Source organism: Chiloscyllium punctatum, chromosome 28 (genome assembly GCF_047496795.1).
Source record: "Chiloscyllium punctatum isolate Juve2018m chromosome 28, sChiPun1.3, whole genome shotgun sequence".
NCBI classification, from domain to species: Eukaryota; Metazoa; Chordata; class Chondrichthyes; order Orectolobiformes; family Hemiscylliidae; genus Chiloscyllium; species Chiloscyllium punctatum.
Window position 1 is genome coordinate 18,178,856 of NC_092766.1, and position 24,288 is coordinate 18,203,143.

The following is a 24,288-nucleotide window of genomic DNA, read 5'->3' on the forward strand; positions in this document are numbered from 1 at the left end:
AGAGATATATATCTCACATAGTCACAAACATAGAACAGTATCATAACAAGGAGATAAACACAGGAGTGACTCTCCATGCAACAGACAAATTAAAAGGGTCCGTTACTTGTACAAGGCTATGATTACATGCATCAATAAATGAATGCAACCCCCCCCCCCCCCCCCCCCCCCTCCACCCCCCCCCCCCCCCACTTAAATTCAGCAGCAGTCAGTCTTGGGGACACAATCCAGCCACAGTCTGATTATAGTTCATCTCAGGGATATGGACCAGCTACAGTCAGTCTCAGAGACACAGACCAGTGACAGTCTGGAGCAGGGGTTCCAGTCAGTCATAGAATCCCAATGATGTGGGAGAAGGCCATTTGGCCCATCAAATCCATATCACCCCTCCAAAGAGTATCCCACCCTGACCCCATCCCTGCACTTCCCCTGGCCAATCCACCCTAACCTGCACATCCCTGGGCACTACGGGACAATTTAGCATGGCCAATCCACCCTAACCTGCACATCCCTGGACACTATGGGACAATTTAGCATGGCCAATCCACCCTAACCTGCACATCCCTGGGCACTACGGGACAATTTAGCATGGCCAATCCACCCTAACCTGCACATCCCTGGACACTATGGGACAATTTAGCATGGCCAATCCACCCCTAACCTGCTCATCCCTGGGTACTATGGGACAATTTAGCATGGCCAATCCACCCTAACCTGCACATCCCTGGGCACTACGGGACAATTTAGCATGGCCAATTCACCCTAACCTGTACATCCCTGGGTACTATGGGTAATTTAGCATGGCCAAATCACGCTTACCTGTACATCCCTGGGTACTATGGGTAATTTGGCATGGCCAATCCACCCTAACCTGCACATCCCTGGGCACTACGGGACAATTTAGCATGGCCAATCCACCCTAACCTGCACATCCCTGGGCACTATGGGTAATTTAGCATGGCCAATCCACCCTAACCTGCACATCCCTGGGCACTATGGGTAATTTAGCATGGCCAATTCACCCTAACCTGCACATCCTGTGTACTATGGGTAATGTAGCATGGCCAATCCACCCTAACCTGCACATCCCTGGGTACTATGGGTAATGTAGCATGGCCAATCCATCCTAACCTGTGTGTGGAATGAATTTCCAGAGGAAGTGGTGTATGTGGCTGCTGTTACAACATTTAAAAGACATTTAGCTAAGTACATGAATGGGAAAAGTTTGGAGGGATATGGGCCAATTATGCGCAGAGTAGTTTGGGATTACAATCAGCATGGACTGGCTGGACTGTTTCCGTACTAGCCGTGATGTGGGGGCTCTGGTATTGGACTGGGTGGACAAACTTTAAAAACCACAGCAGATATTCTGTGTCTTCTGATCCTGTTCCACAACCACCTGATGAAGAAACAGTGCTCCGAAAGCTAGTGCTTCCAAATAAACCTGTTGGACGATAATCTGGTGTTGTGTGATTTTTAAATAGAAATCTGATCAACTATCTTGTGCTCTACCTTAACTCTGGGTGATCAGATACCACCGCACTGGATGCTGGCCTTGATTCATGTGGTGATAGTCGTGTGGCCTTCCCCTGGTGGTCCCAGGGGGTGGGGGGGGGGGGGGGGGTCTGGTGGTCAGTCTCGAGTTACCGTGCCTGAGAGTGGCGTAGTGGCGATTGCTTTGGGAGGGTCTTCGATGTCCACCAATAGATTGATCTGAGTTCCATCGCACTGATGGTTCGGACCCAACCTGGCATTGGCATGTGGGTGCCAGGGTGGACCTTGGTGTTAGGGGCCCACAGGTCGGGTAGGCCTCTCCAAACAAGGGTGTGAGGCTCCCCTTCGTCTGATAAATGCCTAGATGTTCCCGATTGCCTTGGGTATGTCATTCAACGCGATTGTTCTCAATTCTAATTCAAGTGCATAATGTATTAGAACATAGAACATGGATAAGTACAGCACAGGATGTGCTGATTGTAATCCCTTTGGCCCACGATGTTGTGCTGAGGATTAATCCTAATGTAAAATATAGTAACTTAACCTACACATCCCTCAACTCACTGCTCTCCATGTGCCTGTCCAACAGTCACTTAAATGTCCCCAATGACTCTGCTTCCACCATCACCACTGGCTACACATTCCATGCATTCACAACTCTCTGTGTAAAGCACCTACCTGACGTCTCCTCTATACCTTCCTCCTATATCTTCAAACTATCGCCCCTCGTACCCATCAATCCTGCCCTGGGGAAGAGTCTCTGGCTATTGACTCTATCTATCCCTCTCATTATTTTGTACACCTCGATCAGGTCTCCTCTCTTCCTCCTTCGCTCCAGAGAGAAAAGTCCAAGCTTTCTCAACCTCTCTTCATAAGGCAAGCCCTCCAGTCCAGGCAGCATCCTGGTAAAACCTTCTTTGCATCCTCTCCAAAGCCTCTGTATCTTTCCTACAGTATTGTCTGCAGCCGCCGGGTTAGTTGCATCCTGTCTGTCTGTAGCTGAAGCCTGTCTAATCTCGAGTCTTTGAGAACAGTCACTTTTGGTCAAGACTTCCCAGCATGCCTCATTTTATTGGTTCCCTTTTTTGTTCACGAGGCCATCATTTCGAGCGGCCGGTCCAGCCACAGCCTGGAGCACTGTTCTAATCCCGGCATGCAGATCTGATCCTGTCCTGGAGGTCTTCCTCAGCGGTTCCGTCAGACCATAAGACATAGGAGCAGGAATTAGGCCGTTCAGCCCATGAAGTCTGCTCTGCCATTCAATCATGGCTGGTACATTTCTCAACCCCACTCTCCCACTCCCTCCCCCTTGATCCCCCTTTACAATGAAGAACCTATCAATCTCAGTCTTAAATAGACTCAGTGAGCTGGGTCTCCCCAACCTTCAGTGGGAATGAATTCCACAGATTCCCCTCTCTCTGGCTGAACAAGTTTCTCCTTATCTCTGTACTTCCCTTTCCAGTGGAGGAAGTGCTGGATGTCTTGAAACAGTTAAAGTTAGATAAACCTTCGAGGAGAAAGTGAGGACTGCAGATGCTGGATGCTCCTTGGATGCTGCCTGACCTGTTACATGCCCGAAACGTCGATTCTCCTGCTCCACTTTTCCAGCAACACATTTTCAGCTCAAAGCTGGATAAATCCCCAGGACCTGATCAGGTGTACCCTAGAACTCTGTGGGAAGTTAGTGAAGTGATTGCTGGGCCTCTTGCTGAGATATTTGTGTCATCGATAGTCACAGGTGAGGTGCCAGAAAACTGGAAGTTGGCAAACGTGGTGCCACTGTTTAAGAAGGTGGTAAGGACAAGCCAGGGAACTATAGACCGGTGAGCCTGACCTCAGTGGTGGGCTAGTTGTTGCAGGGAATCCTGAGGGACAGGATGTACAGGTATTTGGAAAGGCAAGGACTGATTCAGGATAGTCAACATGGCTTTGTGCGTGGGAAATCATGTCTCACAAAATTGATTGAGTTTTTTGAGGAAGTAACAAAGAGGATTGATGAGGGCAGAGCAGTAGATGTGATCTATATGGACTTCAGTAAGGCGTTCAACAAGGTTCCCCATGGGAGACTGATTAACAAGGTTAGATCTCATGGAATACATGGAGAACTAGCCATTTGGATACAGAACTGGCTCAAAGGTAGAAGACAGAGGGTGCTGGTGGAGGGTTGTTTTTCAGACTGGAGGCCTGTGACCAGTGGAGTGCCACAAGGATTGCTGCTGGGCCCTCTACTTTTTGTCAGTTATATAAATGATTTGGACGCGAGCATAAGAGGTACAGTTAGTAAGTTTGCAGATGACACCAAACTTGGAGGTATAGTGGACAGTGAAGAGGGATTAGGTTTAAGGTGAGAGGGGAAAGATATAAAAGGGACCTAAGGGGCAACTTTTTCACCCAGAGGGTGGTACGTGTGTGGAATGAGCTGCCAGAGGAAGTGGTGGAGGCTGGTACAATGACAACATTTAAGAGACATTTGGATGGGTATATGAATAGGAAGGGTTTGGGGGGATATGGGCTGGCTGCTGGCAGGTGGGACTAGATTGGGTTGGGCTATCTGGTTGGCACGGTGGCATTGGGCCGAAGGGTCTGTTTCTGTGCTGTACATCTCAATGACCCTCCCAACCACACTGCATCAAGTTCGCCACTGTCCAGATCTTCCCTCCCTCCCCCCCCACCTCATCCCAGATCCAACTTTCCAACTTGGCACCACCCTCTTGAAGTGGCCCACCTGTCCATCTTCCTTCACACCTATCTGCTCCACCCTTCCCACCGACCAATTACAAACATCCCCCACCTGCACCCACCTATTACGTTCTCAGCTACCTTCCCCCCCACCCCCCCATCCCCACCCTATTATTTACCTCGCAGCCCCCTCCTCCCTCCACATTCCTGATGAAGGGCTTATCCCCGAAATGTTGATTCTCTTGCTGCTCGGATGCTGTGCTTTTCCAGCACCACTCTTTTCGATTTCCCTGGTCGGACTATCAACGATTTTTTTCCCCGCAAAGCTCTCCTAGATGTGCCTAGCAAATCCCACCACTGAGGGAGTGCCAGTCAATATTGGGGAAGTTAATTTCAGTCACCACAACAACTCTGCGTTTTAACATCTTTGTCATAATCTGCTCACATAATCAGTATCTGTTCCTCTATCTCCCACTGACTAGTGGAAGGCCAATAATTTAACCTCATTAGAGTGAGTGCAGCTTTCTTATTAAAATTCTGTCCAAATGAGCCCTCTTAAGATGTTCTCTCTTTGGTATTCTCCTTAATCAGTACTACAACTTGCCCACCCTTTTCCACCCATCTCTGACTCGCCCAAAACGTTGGATGCTGCCTGAACTGCTGTGCTCTTCCAGCACCACTAATCCAGTAACTGTTCAGCCTCCCTGCTCTCAAAAACATTCCTGTCAATGTATAAGTGTACCAGTCCAGATTCTAAACTCATCTGCAAGGTCTGCATGTTGGAGAAGGCAGATCGCCACAACTTTCTCAAAGGGCAATTGGGAATAAACATTCAAACCAATGTTTCACAAAATCGCCGTGTGTTTTGCACTCCGTGTGAGTTGGCCAGGCTGGGCAGATTCACAGCGCAGAAACATCCAGCCCTGGGCAACGATGCGGCCCTTTACTGTTCAATGTCCACCCCCTACCCCCAGTACAAGGGGAGTGGGGGTTACTCGGAGATCCCCTCCAGCCGGTGGAGGCTTCACAACTTCCGGGATTCCCCCCGAATTTGTAACAAACATGAAACTGACACACAGGCGGCGCGTGCGCTCCACGTGTTCGGCGGCTGTCCGCCAATCAGAGGCCGCCTGCTCCTGGAACAGCAGCCAATCGCAGGCCGGGGCACGAGGAGCCCTGTGCGTGATCCAGTCTCCAGGAGAAACAACAGGAATTCAACATGAGTCTGATCCAATCATCACCAGAGACAGGATTAACCCATTCATCACCAGAGGCTGCACTAACCCATTCATCACCAGAGACTGCACTAACCCATTCATCACCAGAGACTGCACTAACCCATTTATCACCAGAGACAGGATTAACCCATTCATCACCAGAGACTGCACTAACCCATTCATCACCAGAGGCTGCACTAACCCATTCATCACCAGAGACTGCACTAACCCATTTATCACCAGAGACAGGATTAACCCATTCATCACCAGAGACTGCACTAACCCATTCATCACCAGAGGCTGCACTAACCCATTCATCACCAGAGACTGCACTAACCCATTTATCACCAGAGACAGGATTAACCCATTTATCACCAGAGACTGCACTAACCCATTCATCACCAGAGACAGGATTAACCCATTTATCACCAGAGACAGTATTAACCCATTCATCACCAGAGACTGCACTAACCCATTCATCACCAGAGGCTGCACTAACCCATTTATCACCAGAGACAGGATTAACCCATTTATCACCAGAGACTGCACTAACCCATTCATCACCAGAGGCTGCACTAACCCATTCATCACCAGAGGCTGCACTAACCCATTTATCACCAGAGACAGTATTAACCCATTCATCACCAGAGGCTGCACTAACCCATTTATCACCAGAGACAGCATTAACCTATTCATCACCAGAGTCACCATTAATTCCTCTATCACCAGGGTCACCCTTTTTTTTCCAGAAACAAAGAAATCCCCTGGTTATACCTCTTACCCCCACACTACGACCCTAATCGTGGTAGTGCATATATTGTCCCCAGCATCCATGTTGTGTGTGTGTGCGTGTGTGTGTGCGCGTGTGCGTGCAGGTGTGAGACACACTGAAACACAACAGGTGTACAAATCTTTATTCAATTTCCAGCACCAGGAATAAGGAAACACCCGAGTGGCCAGTGACAGGCACTGCCCTTCACATCAAAGGGCGATGCTGTGTGATCAAAACAGTGAAGGGGAGGGTAGGGACTAAATCAAAATAGAGTTGGACGGGGAAATAATACACTCCATTCCCTGCGGCGCCCACCTCTCCCTGAACGACTCCAGGGTATTAGTGGACACCGCGTGCTCCTTCTCCAAGGACACCCGGGCTCTAACGTAACCCCGGAAGAGGGGCAGGCAGTCGGCCCTAACGACCCCCTCCACGGCCCGCTGCCTGGACCTGTTGATGGCCAGTTTGGCCAGGCCCAGGAGCAGACCCACGAGGAGGTCCTCGGACCTGCCCTCCCTCCTCCGTACCGGGTGCCCGAAGATCAGGAGCGTGGGACTGAAGTTCAGCCAGAAACAGCGGAGAAGGTTTTTGAGGAAATCAAAAAGGGAGTGCAAACGCCCACACACAATATATACATGGTCCACGGACTCCACAGCGCCACAGAACAAGCAGTTGGGCTGGGAGTCCGTGAACCACCGCAATCTGCGGTTGCAGGGGACTGCTGCGTGCAGCACCCTCCACCCCAGATCCCTGAGAGAAAGGGGGAGGACTCCCGCGTAGAGAGCCCTCCATAGGGCAGGGTCACCATTAATGCGTTCATCACCAGAGTCAACATTAACCCTTGATCATTAGACTCACTATTAACCTATTCACAACCAGAGTCACCATTAATGGGCGGCACGGTGGCACAGTGGTTAGCACTGCTGCCTCACAGCGCCGGAGATCCGGGTTCAATTCCTACCTCAGGCGACTGACTGTGTGGAGTTTGCACGTTCTCCCCGTGTCTGCGTGGGAGAGGCTGAACAGGCTGGGGCTGTTTTCCCTGGAGCGTCGGAGGCTGAGGGGTGACCTTATAGAGGTTTATAAAATCATGAGGGGCATGGATAGGGTAAATAGGCAAGGTCCTTTTCCTGGGGTGGGGGAGTCCAGAACTAGAGGGTTTTGGGCAAGAGGGAAAATTTTTTAAAAGGGACCTAAGGGGCAACGTTTTCACACAGAGGGTGGTACGTGTATGGAATGAGCTGCCAGAGGATGTGGTGGAGGCTGGGACAATTGCAGCATTTAAAAGGCATCTGGATGGGTATATGAATAGGAAGGGTCTGGAGAGATATGGGCCAAGTGCTGACAGATAGGATTAGATTGGGTTGGGATATCTGGTCGGCATGGACGGGTTGGGCCGAAGGGTCTGTTTCTGTGCTGTACATCCCCATGACTCTATAACAGTTGGACATCTTGCTAATGTCGGTCTGACTTGGTGCACCTCCTGTGCAGCTGAAACCTTGCATGCCTCTCTCAGTTTAGGCACCCTATGACCTCGTTTGCTCTGACCTGCCTGTAATGCTCGCAAAACAAAGCTTTTCACTGTACTTAGCTCCAGCAATAAATCCAATCCAAATCTAACTGCTGGATCACCAGAGTCAGAAGTCCCCCCTTCATCAACAGGATCAGCATTCGGCACACGGATGCTGTAAAATGAAGGGTAGGATTGTGGGCCGAAGGGCCTGTACTGTTCTGTGTAAATTTATCAGTAGCTGTTTCAGTTGTGTGCACGACCAAGCTGCCTAGCAGTCGGAGTCGTCTGTTGGTCATCTCTCCAATGTTTTCAGTGTGCGGTAGAATGACTAGAGGCGCTGAGCCTGTTGTATCTTCCTGTTTCTCTCAGCAATCAGCAGACTGTGGCTATTGGGTAACCAGACACCAAAGGACGTGACCAAGCATACACGGAGACAAAGAGAGACAACAGTTCGACAATACATCCATCCTGGGACAGACACATGGGAATTCCTAGAGGCCTGGCATTCAAACTGTATCTCCATTCACAAACGCATCAACTCGGACCCTTCTTGTAGAAGAGAACAGTAATTCGAAGGCTCCTCACCATTACCTTCTCAAACAGGCGATTAGGAAAGGGGAATAAGCATTCAAGTGGGTGGCACAGTGGTTAGCACTGCTGCCTCACAGCACCAGAGACCCAGGTTCAATTCCCACCTCAGGCGACTGTCTGTGTGGAGTTTGCTCCGGTTTCCTCCCACAGTCGCAAAGATGTGCAGGCCAGGTGAATTGGCCGTGCTAAATTGCCCGTAGTGTTAGGTGTAGGGGAATGGGTCTGGGCAGGTTGGTGTAGACTTGTTGGGCTGAAGGGCCTGTTTCCACACTGTGAATAATCCAATATAATCTTTACAAAAAGGACACGATTTACACTTAGTGCCAGCTGGTGAGTCAGGACGGTTTTGCAATGCAGGAACGATGAAGAAGCTTCCAAACCAGATAGCCCCTCCCTTCACAACTTCTGGGATTCCCCCGAATTTGCAACAGACCCAAAACTGACACACAGGCGGTGCGTGTGAGCCATGTGCTCGGCTGCTGTCGGCCAACCAGAGGCCGCCTGCTCCTGGAAAAACAGCCAATCCCAAGCCAGGGCATGACGAGCCTGGGCGTGATCCTGTTTCCAGCCTCCAGGAAAACAGAGCAGCAGAAATTCAGCGTGAGCCTGAATCAATTGTGTCTAGAGTCAGCTCTGACTCCATCATCACCAGACTGAGCACTAATACCTTTGTCACCAGTTAACCCCCTTCAGAACCAGTCAGAAGCAGAGGGTCAGAGTGGGAGGATGCTTGTGGGACTGGAGGCCTGAGACTCGTGGAGGGCCTCAAGGGTCGGTGCTGGGCCCATTGCTGTTAGTTATCGATATCAATGATTCGGACGAGAATGTACAAAGCATGATTAGCAAGTTTGCTGATGACACTAAAATAGGCATTATCGTGGACAGCAAGGACAGTTATCAGAAACTGCAGCAGGGCCTTGACCAGCTGGGGAAGTGAGCCAAGAAATGGCAAATGGAGTTTAATGGAGATAAGTGTGAGGTCTTGCATTTTGGAAAGTCAAATCAAGACAGGGCCTTAAGGAGTGTAGTGGGACAGAGGGAGCTTGGAGCTTCTGGTGTAGGGTTCTCTGAAAGTGGAGACAGAGGTAGGCAGGGCAGAGAAGGCCCACTGGCCTTCATCAGACAGGGCTCTGAGTATAGAAGGTGGGAAGTTACATTGTAGTTGTGCAGGACGTTGGTGAGGCCGCACTTGGAGTGTTGTGTTCAGTTTTGGTCACCTTTGCTACAGGAAGGATGTTATTAAACTGGACAGAGTGTGGAAGGAATTTACAAGGATGTTGCCTGGACTCAAGGGTCTGAGTAATAGGGAGGGGGGTCGGACAGGCTGGGACTGTTCCCTTTAGAGTGTAGGAGACTGAGGGGAGGAAGGTTTAATGTAGATAAGTGCATTTTGGAAAGTCAAATCAGGGTTGGGGAATCGAGGGCATTGGTTAAAAGTGAGAGGGGAAAGAATAAAAGGGAACCTGAGGGGGAGCTTTTTTACATAGAGGGGGGTACGGAGATGGGATAAGCTGCCAACGGAATTAGAAGGGCATGGGCAAAGTGCAGGGAAACGGGGTTAGGGCAGACGGACATATCGGTCAGCATGGACCAGTTTGGGCTGAATGGCCTCTCTCTGTGCTGTAGGACTATATGACTCTATTTACCCCTTCATCGCCAGAATCAGTGTTAACCCCTTCATTACCAGAGCCAGCATTAACCCCTTCACCACCAGAGCCAGTATCAAACCATTCATCTCCAGAGTCAGCGTTAATCCCTTCACCACCAGATTCAATATTAACCTCTTTATCACCAGCGTCTGCCTTAACCCCTTCGCCACCAGAGCCAGCATTAACCTCTTTACCACCAGAGTCAGCATTAACCCCTTTGCCAGCAGCGTCAGCATTAACCCCTTCACCACCAGTGTCAGCATTAACCCCTTCATCACCAGTGTCAGCATTAACCCCTTCACCACCAGAGTCAGCATTAACCTCTTCATCACCAGTGTCAGCATTAACCCCTTCACCACCAGTGTCAGCATTAACCTCTTCATCACCAGTGTCAGCATTAACCCCTTCACCACCAGTGTCAGCATTAACCTCTTTATCACCAGTGTCAGCATTAACCTCTTTATCACCAGAGTCAGCATTAACCCCTTCATCACCAGTGTCAGCATTAACCTCTTCACCACCAGTGTCAGCATTAACCTCTTTATCACCAGCATCTGCCTTAACCCCTTCGCCACCAGAGCCAGCATTAACCTCTTCATCACCAGTGTCAGCATTAACCCCTTCACCACCAGAGCCAGCATTAACCTCTTTACCACCAGAGTCAGCATTAACCCCTTCATCACCAGTGTCAGCATTAACCTCTTTATCACCAGAGTCAGCATTAACCTCTTCACCACGAGTGTCAGCATTAACCCCTTCATCACCAGTGTCAGCATTAACCTCTTCATCACCAGTGTCAGCATTAACCCCTTCATCACCAGTGTCAGCATTAACCCCTTCACCACCAGTGTCAGCATTAACCTCTTTATCACCAGAGTCAGCATTAACCCCTTCATCACCAGTGTCAGCATTAACCTCTTCACCACCAGTGTCAGCATTAACCCCTTCACCACCAGTGTCAGCATTAACCCCTTCATCACCAGTGTCAGCATTAACCTCTTCATCACCAGTGTCAGCATTAACCCCTTCACCACCAGTGTCAGCATTAACCTCTTTATCACCAGAGTCAGCATTAACCCCTTCATCACCAGTGTCAGCATTAATCTCTTCACCACCAGTGTCAGCATTAACCTCTTTATCACCAGAGTCAGCATTAACCCCTTCACCACCAGTGTCAGCATTAACCTCTTTATCACCAGAGTCAGCATTAACCCCTTCACCACCAGTGTCAGCATTAACCTCTTCACCACCAGTGTCAGCATTAACCTCTTCACCACCAGTGTCAGCATTAACCCCTTCACCACCAGCGTCAGCATTAACCCCTTCACCACCAGAGATAGCATTAACCTCTTTATCACCAGTGTCAGCATTAACCCTTTCACCACCAGAGATAGCATTAACCTCTTTATCACCAGTGTCAGCATTAACCCCTTCACCACCAGCGTCAGCATTAACCCCTTCACCACCAGAGCCAGCATTAGCCTCTTGATCAGCAGCGTCAGCATTAACCCCTTCACCACCAGAGTCAGCATTAACCTCTTTATCATCAGAGCCACCTCTAGTCCCTTCAGCACCAGTCAGCCTCAGCTCAATGAGCTGGGCAGCTAACATTTGTGAAGTGTTGAGAAGTTTTAATGACCCTGACTTGAGAGTGTTTAAGTTCTAGGTGACCCGGCACCGGCCTGCAACTCACGGGGGCGGTTTGTACAAGACCCTCTGGTATCTCAGCACAGAGGTCACCTCTCTCTCTCTCTCAATGTTTCTGTGATGATGGTTCTGTCCCTGAAGAGTGAGCACAGTTAATTCCCAGGTGCTGACAGCATTATTTGTGTTAGAGTGTGCTGATATTTGACACTGTGGCTTACAGTACATCGAGAACGTTCACCGTGGCCAAGTGTGGAGTTCTCCAGCTGCTGCTTGGAGTGCTGTCAGGCTCAGCCCTCACATTCTTCCCTGTGTTCGCTGGAGTCGTGCCTTAAATTGGATCCAATGTACACGCCACTCGCTCGCGCGCGCCAAGTACCAAGTAAGGTGATGCTGAGACTAATAACAGCACGATCGGTCAGGCGCACTGCAAGGAAAACGCACTGTCCAAAGCCCTCACAATAATCGCCCAGACTCAGCCACAACTTGTATTCACTCAAGTAGACAAGCAGGGCTGGCCGGGCCTACCCTGATTCTCCTGTCCCTAACTGCCCCTTCAGAAGGTAGTGGTAAGCCTACGCGAAGGATGTTGTGAAACTCGAAAGGGTTCAGAAAAGACCTACAAGGATGTCGTTAGAGTTGGACGGTTTGAGGGAGAGGCTGGACAGGCTGGGGCTGTTTTCCCTGGAGCGTCGGAGGCTGAGGGGTGACCTTATAGAGGTTTATAAAATCACGAGGGGCCATGGATAGGATAAATAGACAAGGTCTTTTCCCTGGGGTCGGGGAGTCCAGAACTAGAGGGGCATAGGTTAAGGGTGAGAGGGGAAAGGGACCTAAGGGGCAACTTTTTCCCCCAGAGGGTGTTGCGTGTATGGAATGAGCTGCCAAAGGAAGTGGTGGAGGCTGGTACAACGACAGCATTTAAGAGGCATCTGGATGGGTATATGAATAGGAAGGGTTTGGGGGGATATGGGCCGGGTGCTGGCAGGTGGGACTAGATTGGGTTGGGATATCTGGGTCAGCATGGACGGGTTGGACCGAAGGGTCTGTTTCCATGCTGTACATCTCGATGACTTAAATTCAAAATGTAATTTTGTGCTTCACAAAGTTGAAGACCCCACTATTCAACAAAGGCGGTAGAGAGAAAATAAGGAATCATGAACCAGTTAACTAAGTCATAGTGTCATAGGGCCTTGGGTTGGATTCCATTGTTAGGAGAGACTGGGACCTGAGGGTACAGCCTTAGGATACAGGGAAGACCTTTTAGAACAGAGGTAAGGAGAAACATCTTCATCCAGAGAGTGGCGAATCTGTGGAATTCATTCCCACAGAAGGCTGGGAAGGCCCAACTCACTGAGTCTATTTAAGATGGACTTAGATAGGTTCTTAAGTATCAAGGGGATCAAGGGTTATGGGGAGGAAGTGGGAGAATGGAGTTGAGAAAGCTATCAGCCATGATTGAATGGTGGAGCAGGCTTGATGGGCTGAATGGCTGAATTTCTTCTCCAACGTCTTATGGTCTGACGGAGCAGCCAAAGAAGGCCTTCAGGACAGGACGGGATTCCCCACCCCGGGATGAGAACGTCTCTCCATCCCCTCGAATTGAAACTTAAAATACTGACAGGCCTGGACAGAGAGGATGTTGGGAAGATGTTTCCATTTGGTCGGAGAGACTGGGACCCAATGGCACAGCCTCAGAGGAAAGGGAAGAGCTCTTCGAACAGAGATAAGGAGAAACTTGTTCAGCCAGAGAGAGGGGAATCTGTGGGATTCATTCCCACTGAAGGTTGGGGAGACCCAGCTCACTGAGTCTATTTAAGACTGAGATAGATAGGTTCTTCATTGGAAAGGGGGATCAAGGGGGAGGGAGGGAGTGGGAGAGTGGGGTTGAGAAACTTATCAACGATGACTGAATGGCAGAGCAGACTCGATGGGCTGAACGGCCTCATTCCTGCTCCTACATGAATAGATCCTTCCTCATTCTTCTTAATTGCGGAGAGTATGGGCCTGAACTGTTCAATTTCTCTTCACAAGTCAAGCCATTCCTGTGGGGAATCAATCTGGTGAACCTCCTCTGAACCACATCTAACGTAATAAACCACATCTTCAAAGTGAGGGGGGCGGGGGGTGGGGTGGTGTTCAGGTCTGTACACACTAATGAAAATAGGAACATGAAAGCAAAAAACACAGTGGGCGATTGAGATCAGAAATCGAAACAAACAATGCTGGAGAAACTCAGCAGGTCTGGCAGCATCTGTGCAGAAGTGCGGACTGCAGAGGCGGGAGATTAGAGTCAAGATGAGAGTGGTGCTGGAAAAGCACAGCAGGTCAGGCAGCATCCAAGGAGCAGGAGAATCGATGTTTCAGGCAAAAGCCCTTCATCAGGAATCATTCCTGAGCCCAGGGATGTGCAGGTTAGGGTGGATTGGTCATGCTAAATTGTCTCGTAGTGCCCAGTGATATGTGGATTGACCATACTAAATTGTCCTGTAGCGCCCAGTGATGTGTAGGTTAGGGTGGATTGGCCATGCTAAATTGTCCCATAGTGCCCAGGGATGTGCAGGTTAGGGTGGATTGACCATGCTAAATTGTCCCATAGTGCCCACGAATGTGCGGGTTAGGGTGGATTGGCCATGCTAAATTGTCCCATAGTGCCCAGGGATGTGCAGGTTAGGGTGGATTGGCCATGCTAAATTGTCCCATTGTGTCTAGGGATGTGTAAGTTAGATGCATTAGTCGGGGGAAATGTAGAGTAAGAAGAGAAGGGGAATGAGTTTTGGGCGGTTTACTCTTTGGAAGGTTGGTGTAGACCTGTTCGGCCGAAGGACCTGTTTCCACACTGTTTGGAATCTTATGATCCTTCTATGATTCCACTGCTGCAGAAAGGAGAGAAATTAGTTGGAGAAACTATAGGCTTTTCAGTCCCAACTCCGAGACCCGTGCGGCTTCTCGGTAGGTGTACAATTACACCTGTTAAATCATCATTCACCACAACTCTCTTGATTCCTGTCAGTCCTGAAACTTCACATCCAATCCGCCACTGTGCCCTTTATCGTGAGAGACGTATCTTTGCTGGTTAGTGTGTATTCAGACCCTAAACTAAACACTTAGTGAGAGGCTGTGCCGACAGTCCAATTCCACAACTTGTTGTGGTGAGTGCAGCCACTGACGTGCTCCGTCGTTGAGCCCAGAACTTCGAAATGTGACTTTATCTTGGCGGAACCCACAGCCCATGTTGGCTGCGGTGCACTGTTGGCAACGGAGGCAGCTCAGAAGAGGGGGAGAGCTCACGGGTCAGGGAATCTGTGGAACAGACAGCGCCTGAGGAACTGGGGCCACGGGTTCAAATCCCACCGTGAATTCAGTAAAGAACCTGCAATTAAGCGTCTAACGATGATGCTGAAACTGTTGTCCATTTCCCACAAGTGAACCCATCATTGAGGAAAGGATATCGGTCACCCTTACCCAGTCTGGCCTACATATAACTCCGGAGCCACAGCAATGTGACTCTTAACTGCCCCCTGGGCAACTAGGGATGGAGAAGAGTCTGCCCCTGGGCAATTAGGGATGGGGAATAAATGCTGGCCGAGCCAGCGACATCTTCATCCCACGAGTGAATAATAACAGAAAAAAACATTCACCTTCTACCAATAGTAGACTATTGCGCCAATCCCTCGATAGGATTGGGAGAACGTAGAACGAGGGGCAGGAGTAAGCTGTCCGGCTCACAGGGCCTTCTCCGCCAGAGAACACAAAAACTACAAACGCTGGAAACTGGAAACAGTGAGAAAAAGGTCTGGAGAAACTCATCCGGTCTGGCAGCATCTGCAGAGTCACGATCGTAGAGTTGTACAGCACGGAAAGTCTGCTCCTGGGCCTGGCCAAAGAGGTCCAGACAGCGGGCCGTGGAGGGGGTCGTTAGGGCCGACTGCCTGCCCCTCTTCCGGGGTTACGTTAGAGCCCGGGTGTCCTTGGAGAAGGAGCACGCGGTGTCCACCAACACCCTGGAGTTGTTCAGGGAGAGGTGGGCGCCGCAGGGAGTGGAGTGTATTATTTCCCCCTCCCAACTCTTTCGATTTAATCTCTACCCTCCCTTTCAACTGTTTGATCACGCAGCATTGCCCTCTGAGAAGGGCACTGCTCGTCACTGACCACTTGGCGATTTCCTTTCTACCTGGGTAAACAAAATACAGCACAGAAATAGACCCTTCATCAGAACCCACAGACCAGATATCCCAAAATAATCCAGTCCCATATTATTTGTCTCATTCACGTATCTATCCAAATGCCTTTAAAATGTTGTAATTGTATCAGCCTCCCAACACTTCCTCATTCCACACACTCAACACCCTCTGTGTGAAAAAGCAGGAAAGCAAGTTGTTGTCATCTTGGGGCAAGCTCAGATGAAGGGTCACTGGACTCAGCTTTCTCAGCCAGACCTGCTGAGTTTCTCCAGCGATTTCTCGCCGGTGTTTCAGATCCCAACCATAGCCAGTCAGCTCTTAAGCAGATGATCCAAAGGAGATGGAATGGAAATTCCCCATAGGAATCGGGTCATAATTAACATTAAAAAACATGACAGGCACTTGAGAAGAGAGGGGAGACCAGGAGATGGGCAAGTTCAGCCAAATGTCTAGCACCTAATCAAATGCAAATACATGGCATGGTCTCAGGAGAATAAGTGGGACAGAAAACACAAGAGCTGAATGGACAGAGGAGGTCTCAGCAGTTACAATGTCCCTTTAAAGAGCATTTCAGCAGATTCTCAAATCTTCGACCAGGGGTGGGACATATGCACACAGCTGGCCTAGGGTGAAGCGATGGGCAGGTTTGCATCACAGAGCAACAGACGCAGACTCAATTGAAGCTTTCAACAGAAGGCTGGAGGAATTAACCAAAGGGGAGATGGATGGGAGGTGGGGCACTATTTGAGTGGCTGTACTCGCCTGGGAGTGTTGGTGGGGGAAAAGGGATAGGGGGAGGACCAGATGGCTTCCTTTCACATAACCATTGTGTCTTTTGATAAGTTGGCATCCAAAAGACAAAGCCGCTTTGTTTGCACTTTTAGGATTCTGGAACGGAATCAATGAATGGGAGATCAGACAGCGATGCATCTTGTGAGGCTGCCTATTGTTCTCGTTTTGCAGGAACACCACGTTAAGACAGGACTTAGTGGTCCCCTGCCCCTGAAAGATGTTCAGCAAATCAACAAACCAGCAATTTGGCATGGTTGTTACTCAATTCCAGCTGACCAGGTCCCATGAGACTCAAAATGTTCCCATTCCTCACACCTCCTACCCCACTCCAAGCAGCTCAAAAGTATGCACACTGTTCACATGATACCATATTCCCTGCCCCGACCCAACTCTATTGGCACTATCCCATCTCGTTTGGAAGTGCGCTTTGCTGGAGTTAATTGACTCCTAAAGAAACAGTGATGTGAGTTGCTTCCGGCCAACCAAAGTAGGGCGAAATATTAGACTAATGGAACCGGAAACAAGCACAAGAGGAATCCAGTCCAACACAGATGTGAGGAGCTAAGAGGTTTGCAAGACTATTAGCAGGAAGCAGAGTCCCCAACACCTAGCATCATTCTGGCTTAGCCATTAGCTACCACCGAGGAAACAACTTTACACTGCCAAAATGTCCAACACTCGTTGTAAAATACTTCAAAAACTTTATTCAAAAAATTGACCCACACACTTTTACAAAATAAAATACTTAGCTTAGAAAAATACACAACTTTCAGCGGATTGCACAATTGTAGAATCTTAGAAAAAAAATCTCAAAACATTTAAATACAGTCCTTATCAAAATAACACTTTAGACAGATACATTTCCCAATGAACTTAGATAGGCAGAAGATCTCGAGATAACTTGGGGAAAAAAAAACACACACAGGATTCACATCCTCAGTACAAAGTTCTATAAAACTGGAAATGTTATACAAACAGCAGTGGAGTGTTTTGAAATGTTTCTTGCATGTTTAAAACCCAAAACTAAAAAAAAAACAAACAGCAGGAAAAAGTTCACTGTTTTAGTATGTCAGCAGTTACTGATCATCAAACAGGAAGCTACTAAAGACAGGAACCAAGTAATGCCCCTTTTGATTAGCAGAACGCTGCCGATGATGGTACAAGGCAGTGTGAAGAAACAGATCAGAGTAAAAAGACCAAGGTCAATACTGGAGTGAAAATGCAAAGTTTGGCAGCATCGCCCCAGTGGGGAATTGTTCAGGATATCTGAAATGACCAGACGCTCTTTGGGATTCTTAGACTAGCATTGTCCTTCAAACCAGACAATGGCAGAAGCAGCGACTGAGTGATGGAGGAAGGAGTGTGCACTCAGTGCTTGCTCAGAGTTCAGCCAGGTAAAGGGTACGGTTCACCAGTTACCCCATACAGTCACAATCATCTGGCACCTTTTAACACAAGTGCCTAGCCTGGCACAAAGCAGTGGAATACCTGTGTAGCCCTGTCAGTTAAGGCAAAAGATAATCAACAGTACCTCAGGAGAACAGAAAGAAGTGGCAATCTGAACAACAGAATTTGTAAAAAATCAGCAACTACACAACGTAAAGTTGGTTCCCCTCGGACACAAACCCGAGCCGGGTCCCTTCGGCTCAGTACATGCTTTGATTTGCGCGTCCCCGTGATTACTGATTGGCTTGACGTAACTCTAGAAATTTCGGCCATCTTGCGGTGAGAGTCGGTGGTGGATCCAGGCCTTCATGCAGGTACACGCTACCACCTCCTGGTCCTTCTCTCGCTGGCAGAGCCCAGCGCCCGCAGGTTCGCCCCGGTGAGTGCATTTACAAGTGCATCTGAAAACGCAGACGGTGATTTAAACTGGAGCCAGAGTCCGTGTTTGTTAAGAGTCCTTGCTGCTTCACTCGACCATGCACTCACAGTTCCCATTCTCGTCCACCTGTAGGAAGAGGACCGCCATTAGACCCCACACGTTGGATTCAGGTGACAGGAAAAGATTTACTGGTTCGCGGTTGGCAGGTGGCTTTCACTCACCTCTGAGCTGACCGGCGACGACCCGTAGCTGAACACGGTGGACTTCATGAAGATGGGACTCTCTGGCAGGCCGTCAAAATCATCCAACAAGGGAGTGGTGGGGCATTCCAGACGGTGACTCCCGGAGCTCACGTCGAAAGGAGTGGCTGCGAAAGAGAGAGAGAGAGAAGCGTGCCAGGTGAGTCAAGACAGCAACGGACAGGAAAACCAAGTCTGAAAGCTCAATGCCATCACCAGCCCGGAGTGCGCCTGCAAGCACTTACCTGGTGCCTGCTCTGGGAACTCCATGTGGGGCCAGCTCATGCTGCTGCTGCTCACACTGCTGCAGTTGCTGGCAGTGCTGGACGTCCGGCTGTTCATGCCATTGTATGGGATGGTGCCAATGACCAGAGGGAGCTCCAGCACCAGCTTCTTGCTGCCAGGAATGTGGACGTAAACCTGCAGGAGGAAGACAGCAGCTATTAGCCCGTGCCCACAATGCGACAGGAGACTCCGAAATGCGGTCTTATTGAGCTCAACTCTGCGTATTGAATAAAGGTAAAAACAATGACTGCAGATGCTGAAAACCAAATACTGGATTAGTGGTGCTGGAAGAGCACAGCAGTTCAGGCTGCTCGATGGATGCTGCCTGAACTGCTGTGCTCTTCCAGCACCACTAATCCAGTATCTGCGTATTGAATGCTGGATCAAGAAACAAACACCTCCCCCCACCACAATCCCTGTGATTTTGAGCCCCTCACCTTTCTCTGATCATTGAGGAATCACAGCATTAAAAGATCATGGGGTGGGGGACTGCAGGGAACACTTCCACCAGAGCACCCAGGAAGTTCCAAACTCCTAGCCATCACTCACCAGTAGCGAGTACTCCAAGCGGATGATTTGAGAGCTGATTGACGGTTTCACGGTGGGGATCTGCAGGCACTTGCCACACCAGGACTCTGACATCCCCGAGATGATGTGGTTGCCCCGGACGCTGTTGAGCTTCTCCTTGACGACCTTGGTGTTGCCGCTCACCTTGTAGGTCTGCTTGGCCAAAATGGCTGCCTTGGGCACTACGATGCGGGAGCAATTGTTCTGGAACTGGGCATTGATGCAGATCTGGTCACCTGGCAGAAAGGAAGGGGGTGAGGGGGGAAGAAAAGAAAAAAAAAACAATGTTGAGATTCATGGAGTTTCACAAACCAGGAAAAGCTGACAGCTCAAGGAGCCAGTGAACAGGCCAAGGTAGTTACCTTGACAGTATCCCTTCCGGTCAATCTTTGCAGCAATGCACACGTAACCATCGGACAGGAAGAAACAAGTCACTTTCTTCTTATTGGACCCGACAACCGGGCACTGAAAGGGAAACAGAAAATTTAGTTTGACATTTGTGATCAGATCTTTTCCCCTTCCTGATTAAAAATCTGTATTCTCAACCCGGAATATATTTTAACGACCCAGCCCTAACCATTGTCAGTTGTAAAGAATTCCACAGACTCCCTCCCCTCCGAAAAGAGAAATCCCTCCCATCTGTCTTAGAGATGCTGCTGCCTGGACCTAGACTAGCCAACAGGGGAATCAAAGTCTCCACATTCACTGCCCAAGAATCTGAATGCTTCAATAAAGTTGCCATTATTCTGGCAAATTCCAGCCATTTTCAGCCCCAATTTACTCAAGCCCTCCCTCATAAAACAGTCCCTCTGTTTGCTGGCGTCACGTCACAACCCCCATCTCTGGTCATTACTGGCACCTGCCCTAGCCCAGCACTAGGGAGGATGCAGTGGAATGGATCGGACTCTGCATTAAGCCTCACGATTATGTCAACCGCTGCCCATCACTCACCAGTAAGGTTGGAGTGTTGACATCGATGGGCTCGACCACATCAAAGTTCTTTGTGATTTCCAGGGGTAGCTGCTTCTCCCGATCAACATATGCTGTGATGAGGTAGCAGACCCCACCGTACTTGCCTTTGAACGAGGGGGGCAAGGGCCTGTCACAGAAGCAGACACACAATTAGCAGTTGCAATGGGAGCACATTCTATGCCAAAAGTATGTATATAAACCTCCGCCACAACAGGTTGGAATAAAGGCAGCTTACCCTTCAGGCACCTGGAAGGTGAAACTGTACTCGTACATTTTGCCAGGCTGCAGGAACATAGATCCGTCCACATCTGCAGAGCACGAGGGGAAGTCATTAGTATCTGAAGTCATGGGAACTGGTCATCCAACCCACCCAGTTGGTGCACATCCTGCAGATTGCACTGATCCCAAACAAGTTTACACCCAGCTGAACAACTTGGACAGCCTCCTCCACCACCCCTCTCACAAGAGATCAACCAATACCACCCCCACTTTAGCAGGAGCAGATAAACATCATTCCCCCACTACACCAGAGATCTACACATCCCATCTTCCCCCTTACAAGGCACTGATGCTACAACTTCCGCTTAACATACCTACACTCCACTTAACGCAACTCAGTTTCGCCCTTTGACAAGCCAATGACAAAAGTGAAAAACCAGAAACCGACAACCCACCTTCCCTTTAAAAGGTGCGAGGACCCCCATGTCCTGTGTGACAGGACTCTGAATGCACCACCCAAACCCCCCCCCCCCCCAGCTCTCCTTCCCACTGAGAGGCTGCCCACACCAAACATGTCCCGTCCAACATGAGTGACCCCCTGAGCCCAGCCCAGCACACTCTCCCCTCAGCGCCCCCCCCCCCAACAGGAGACATGACCCTCCTGACTCCAGCAGGACCCCCTTAACAAGAAACTAACACCCCCCCACCCCCCCCAACCCACTCCAGACTCCCCCCTCGGACCAGAAGCTGACCCCCTCAGTCTCGGACTGGAAGCTGACCCCCTGCAGACCCCCACCCCCACCTCCCCCCAGACCAGAAGCTGACCGCTCCCCCCCCCACCCAAGACTTCCCCCAGTCTCGGACCGGAAGCTGACCACCCCCCCTCCCCCAGTCTCAGACCGGAAGCTGACCCTCCAGACTCCCCCCTCGGACCGGAAGCTGACCCCCCAGACCCCCACAGTCTCGGACCGGAAGCTGACCCCCCCAGTCTCGGACCGGAAGCTGACCCCCCCAGACCCCCCCAGTCTCGGACCGGAAGCTGACCCCCCAGACCCCCACAGTCTCGGACCGGAAGCTGACCCCTGACCTCTCCCTCACCTGCCGTCCGGTTCTCTCCGTCGGGCAGCAGGGTCTCCTCGTAACGCAGGTACTCCTGCTGCTGGCGCAGGGGCTGCGAGCCCTTGACGAGCTGGGCCCGGCGTAGCCCAGGGCGACGACCCGCACGGCGGTGACCCTCAGCGCTGGGCGGTCTGCAGCCGGACCCGTCCGGCCACCTTATCGCCGGCGGTGTAGGCGCGGTCAGAGCTAAAGACCAGCTCGAAAGTGGGGAGCAGTTTCTTGTTGACCACCATGTCGGCGTCCAGCTTGGCTACGACCTCCTGTTGTGATCGAAGGGTGAAGTCGGTGATTGTTAGCGGGACTTCCAATATTACGCGGTTGGTAAGTGAGTTCACGCTGTCCTGTGTGCGGCGGCCGCGCCCCTACTTATAGCCTTCAACACGTCCCGCCCCCCCACCGCCCGTCAACCAATCGGTATCCTCTCCCGTGCACGGCTCCGCCCCTCCCGCGCGGCCTCGGCCAATAGGAGCCCACGGTGCGGGGTGGGCGCGCCCCTCGGTCGCCTCCCGCCCCGTCCCCGCCCCCTCGCCCTCCACCAACCGCCGCCGCGCGTGCAGCCCTCCTGCGTCCGCCCGCGCGCCGCGTGCTCGCCGCTGCCATTGGCCGAGGCGGCTTGTTTACCAGGCTGGTAGCCAATCGCGGCGCAGCCCGGCCCGCGTGCACAGGAGCTGATCGCGGGACGGACCAGCCGGGCCACGCCCCCCCCCCAACCCCCCTCCACCCCAACCCCCACCAAGACCCAGCAGCCGCCTGCATCGCCACGCCATTGGGCAGCGGGATTGTTACTATCGGGTTCGGTGGGGGGGAGGGGGGTGACGTCAGCCTGCGGCAAAATCCCCGACTTGGGGGGGGGAGAGTATGGAGGGAGAAGGATTGGGGAGGGGGAAACAGGGAGGGAGAATGGAGGGGTGTGATGGGCAAAGAAGGGGATGGGGTATAGGGGGGGAAGGGGAGAGAGGGTGGGGGAGGCAAGGGGGGAGGCAAGGGGGGAGAGGGGGGAGGTAAGGGGGGTGGGGGGTCGAGGGGAGAGAGGGTGAGGGGGGGCAAGGGGAGAGAGGGTGAGGGGGGGGGCAAGGGGAGAGAGGGTGAGGGGGGGGCAAGGGAGAGAGGGTGAGGGGGGGGCAAGGGGAGAGAGGGTGAGGGGGGGGCAAGGGGAGAGAGGGTGAGGGGGGGGCAAGGGGAGAGAGGGTGAGGGGGGGGGCAAGGGGAGAGAGGGTGAGGGGGGGGGGCAAGGGGAGAGAGGGTGGGGGGGGAAAGGGGAGAGAGGGTGGGGGGGGGAAAGGGGAGAGAGGGTGGGGGGGGGGAAAGGGGAGAGAGGGTGGGGGGGGAAAGGGGAGAGAGGGTGGGGGGGGGAAAGGGGAGAGAGGGTGGGGGGGGGAAAGGGGAGAGAGGGTGGGGGGGGGAAAGGGGAGAGAGGGTGGGGGGGGGAAAGGGGAGAGAGGGTGGGGGGGGGAAAGGGGAGAGAGGGTGGGGGGGGGAAAGGGGAGAGAGGGTGGGGGGGGAAGGGGAGAGAGGGTGGGGGGGGGAAAGGGGAGAGAGGGTGGGGGGGGGAAGGGGAGAGAGGGTGGGGGGGGGAGAAGGGGAGAGAGGGTGGGGGGGGGGAAGGGGAGAGAGGGTGGGGGGGGGAAGGGGAGAGAGGGTGGGGGGGGGGAAGGGGAGAGAGGGTGGGGGGGGAAGGGGAGAGAGGGGGGGGGGAAGGGGAGAGAGGGGGGGGGGGGGAAGGGGAGAGAGGGGGGGGGGGGAAGGGGAGAGAGGGGGGGGGGGGAAGGGGAGAGAGGGGGGGGGGAAGGGGAGAGAGGGGGGGGGGGAAGGGGAGAGAGGGTGGGGGGGAAAGGGGAGAGAGGTTGGGGGGGAAAGGGGAGAGAGGGTGAGGGGCAAGGGGAGAGAGGGTGGAGTGGGCAAGGGGAGAGAAGGGTCAAGGAGAGAGAGGGTGGGGGGGGCAAGGGGGGAGAGGGTGGGGGCAAGGTGAGAGAGGGTGGTTTGGGCAAGGGGGGAGAGGGTTAGGGGGGCAAGGTGTGAGAGGGAGGCAAGGGGAGAAGGAGAGAGGGGGGAAAGGGGAGATAGGGTGGGGGGGGAAAGGGGAGAGAGGGTGGGGGGGGAAAGGGGAGAGAGGGTGGGGGGGGAAAGGGGAGAGAGGGTGGGGGGGAGAGAGGGTGGGGGGGCAAGGGGAGAGAAGGGACAAGGAGAGAGAGGGTGCGGGGGGCAAGGGGGGAGAGGGTGGGGGGGCAAGGGGAGAGAGGGTGGGGACAAGGGGAGAGAGGGTGGAGTGGGCAAGGGGAGAGAAGGGTCAAGGAGAGAGAGGGTGGGGGGGCAAGAGGAGGGAGGGTGGGTGGGGGGGAAGGGGAGAGAGGGTGGGGACAAGGGGAGAGAGGGTGGAGTGGGCAAGGGGAGAGAAGGGTCAAGGAGAGAGAGGGTGGGGGGGCAAGGGAGGGAGGGTGGGTGGGGGGGAAGGGGAGAGGGAGGGTGGGTGGGGGGGAAGGGGAGAGAGAGGGAGGGAGGGAGGGTGTGTGGGGGGGAAGGGGGGAGA

The 24,288-nt window shown here is 52.1% G+C and overlaps 1 protein-coding gene across 1 annotated transcript; it reads right to left on the reverse strand.

Annotated features, from left to right (window-relative positions):
• Nucleotides 1–17,216: 17,216 nt before the first annotated feature.
• On the reverse strand, nucleotides 17,217–22,092 carry LOC140454049 (thioredoxin-interacting protein-like). The gene is given in 10 exon segments (XM_072549013.1): nucleotides 17,217–18,486; nucleotides 18,582–18,727; nucleotides 18,845–19,019; nucleotides 19,434–19,687; nucleotides 19,814–19,916; nucleotides 20,403–20,550; nucleotides 20,659–20,731; nucleotides 21,741–21,839; nucleotides 21,842–21,883; nucleotides 21,886–22,092. Coding segments are annotated over 10 exon segments (1,188 nt in total). The 5' UTR covers nucleotides 21,995–22,092; the 3' UTR covers nucleotides 17,217–18,447.
• Nucleotides 22,093–24,288: the final 2,196 nt, after the last annotated feature.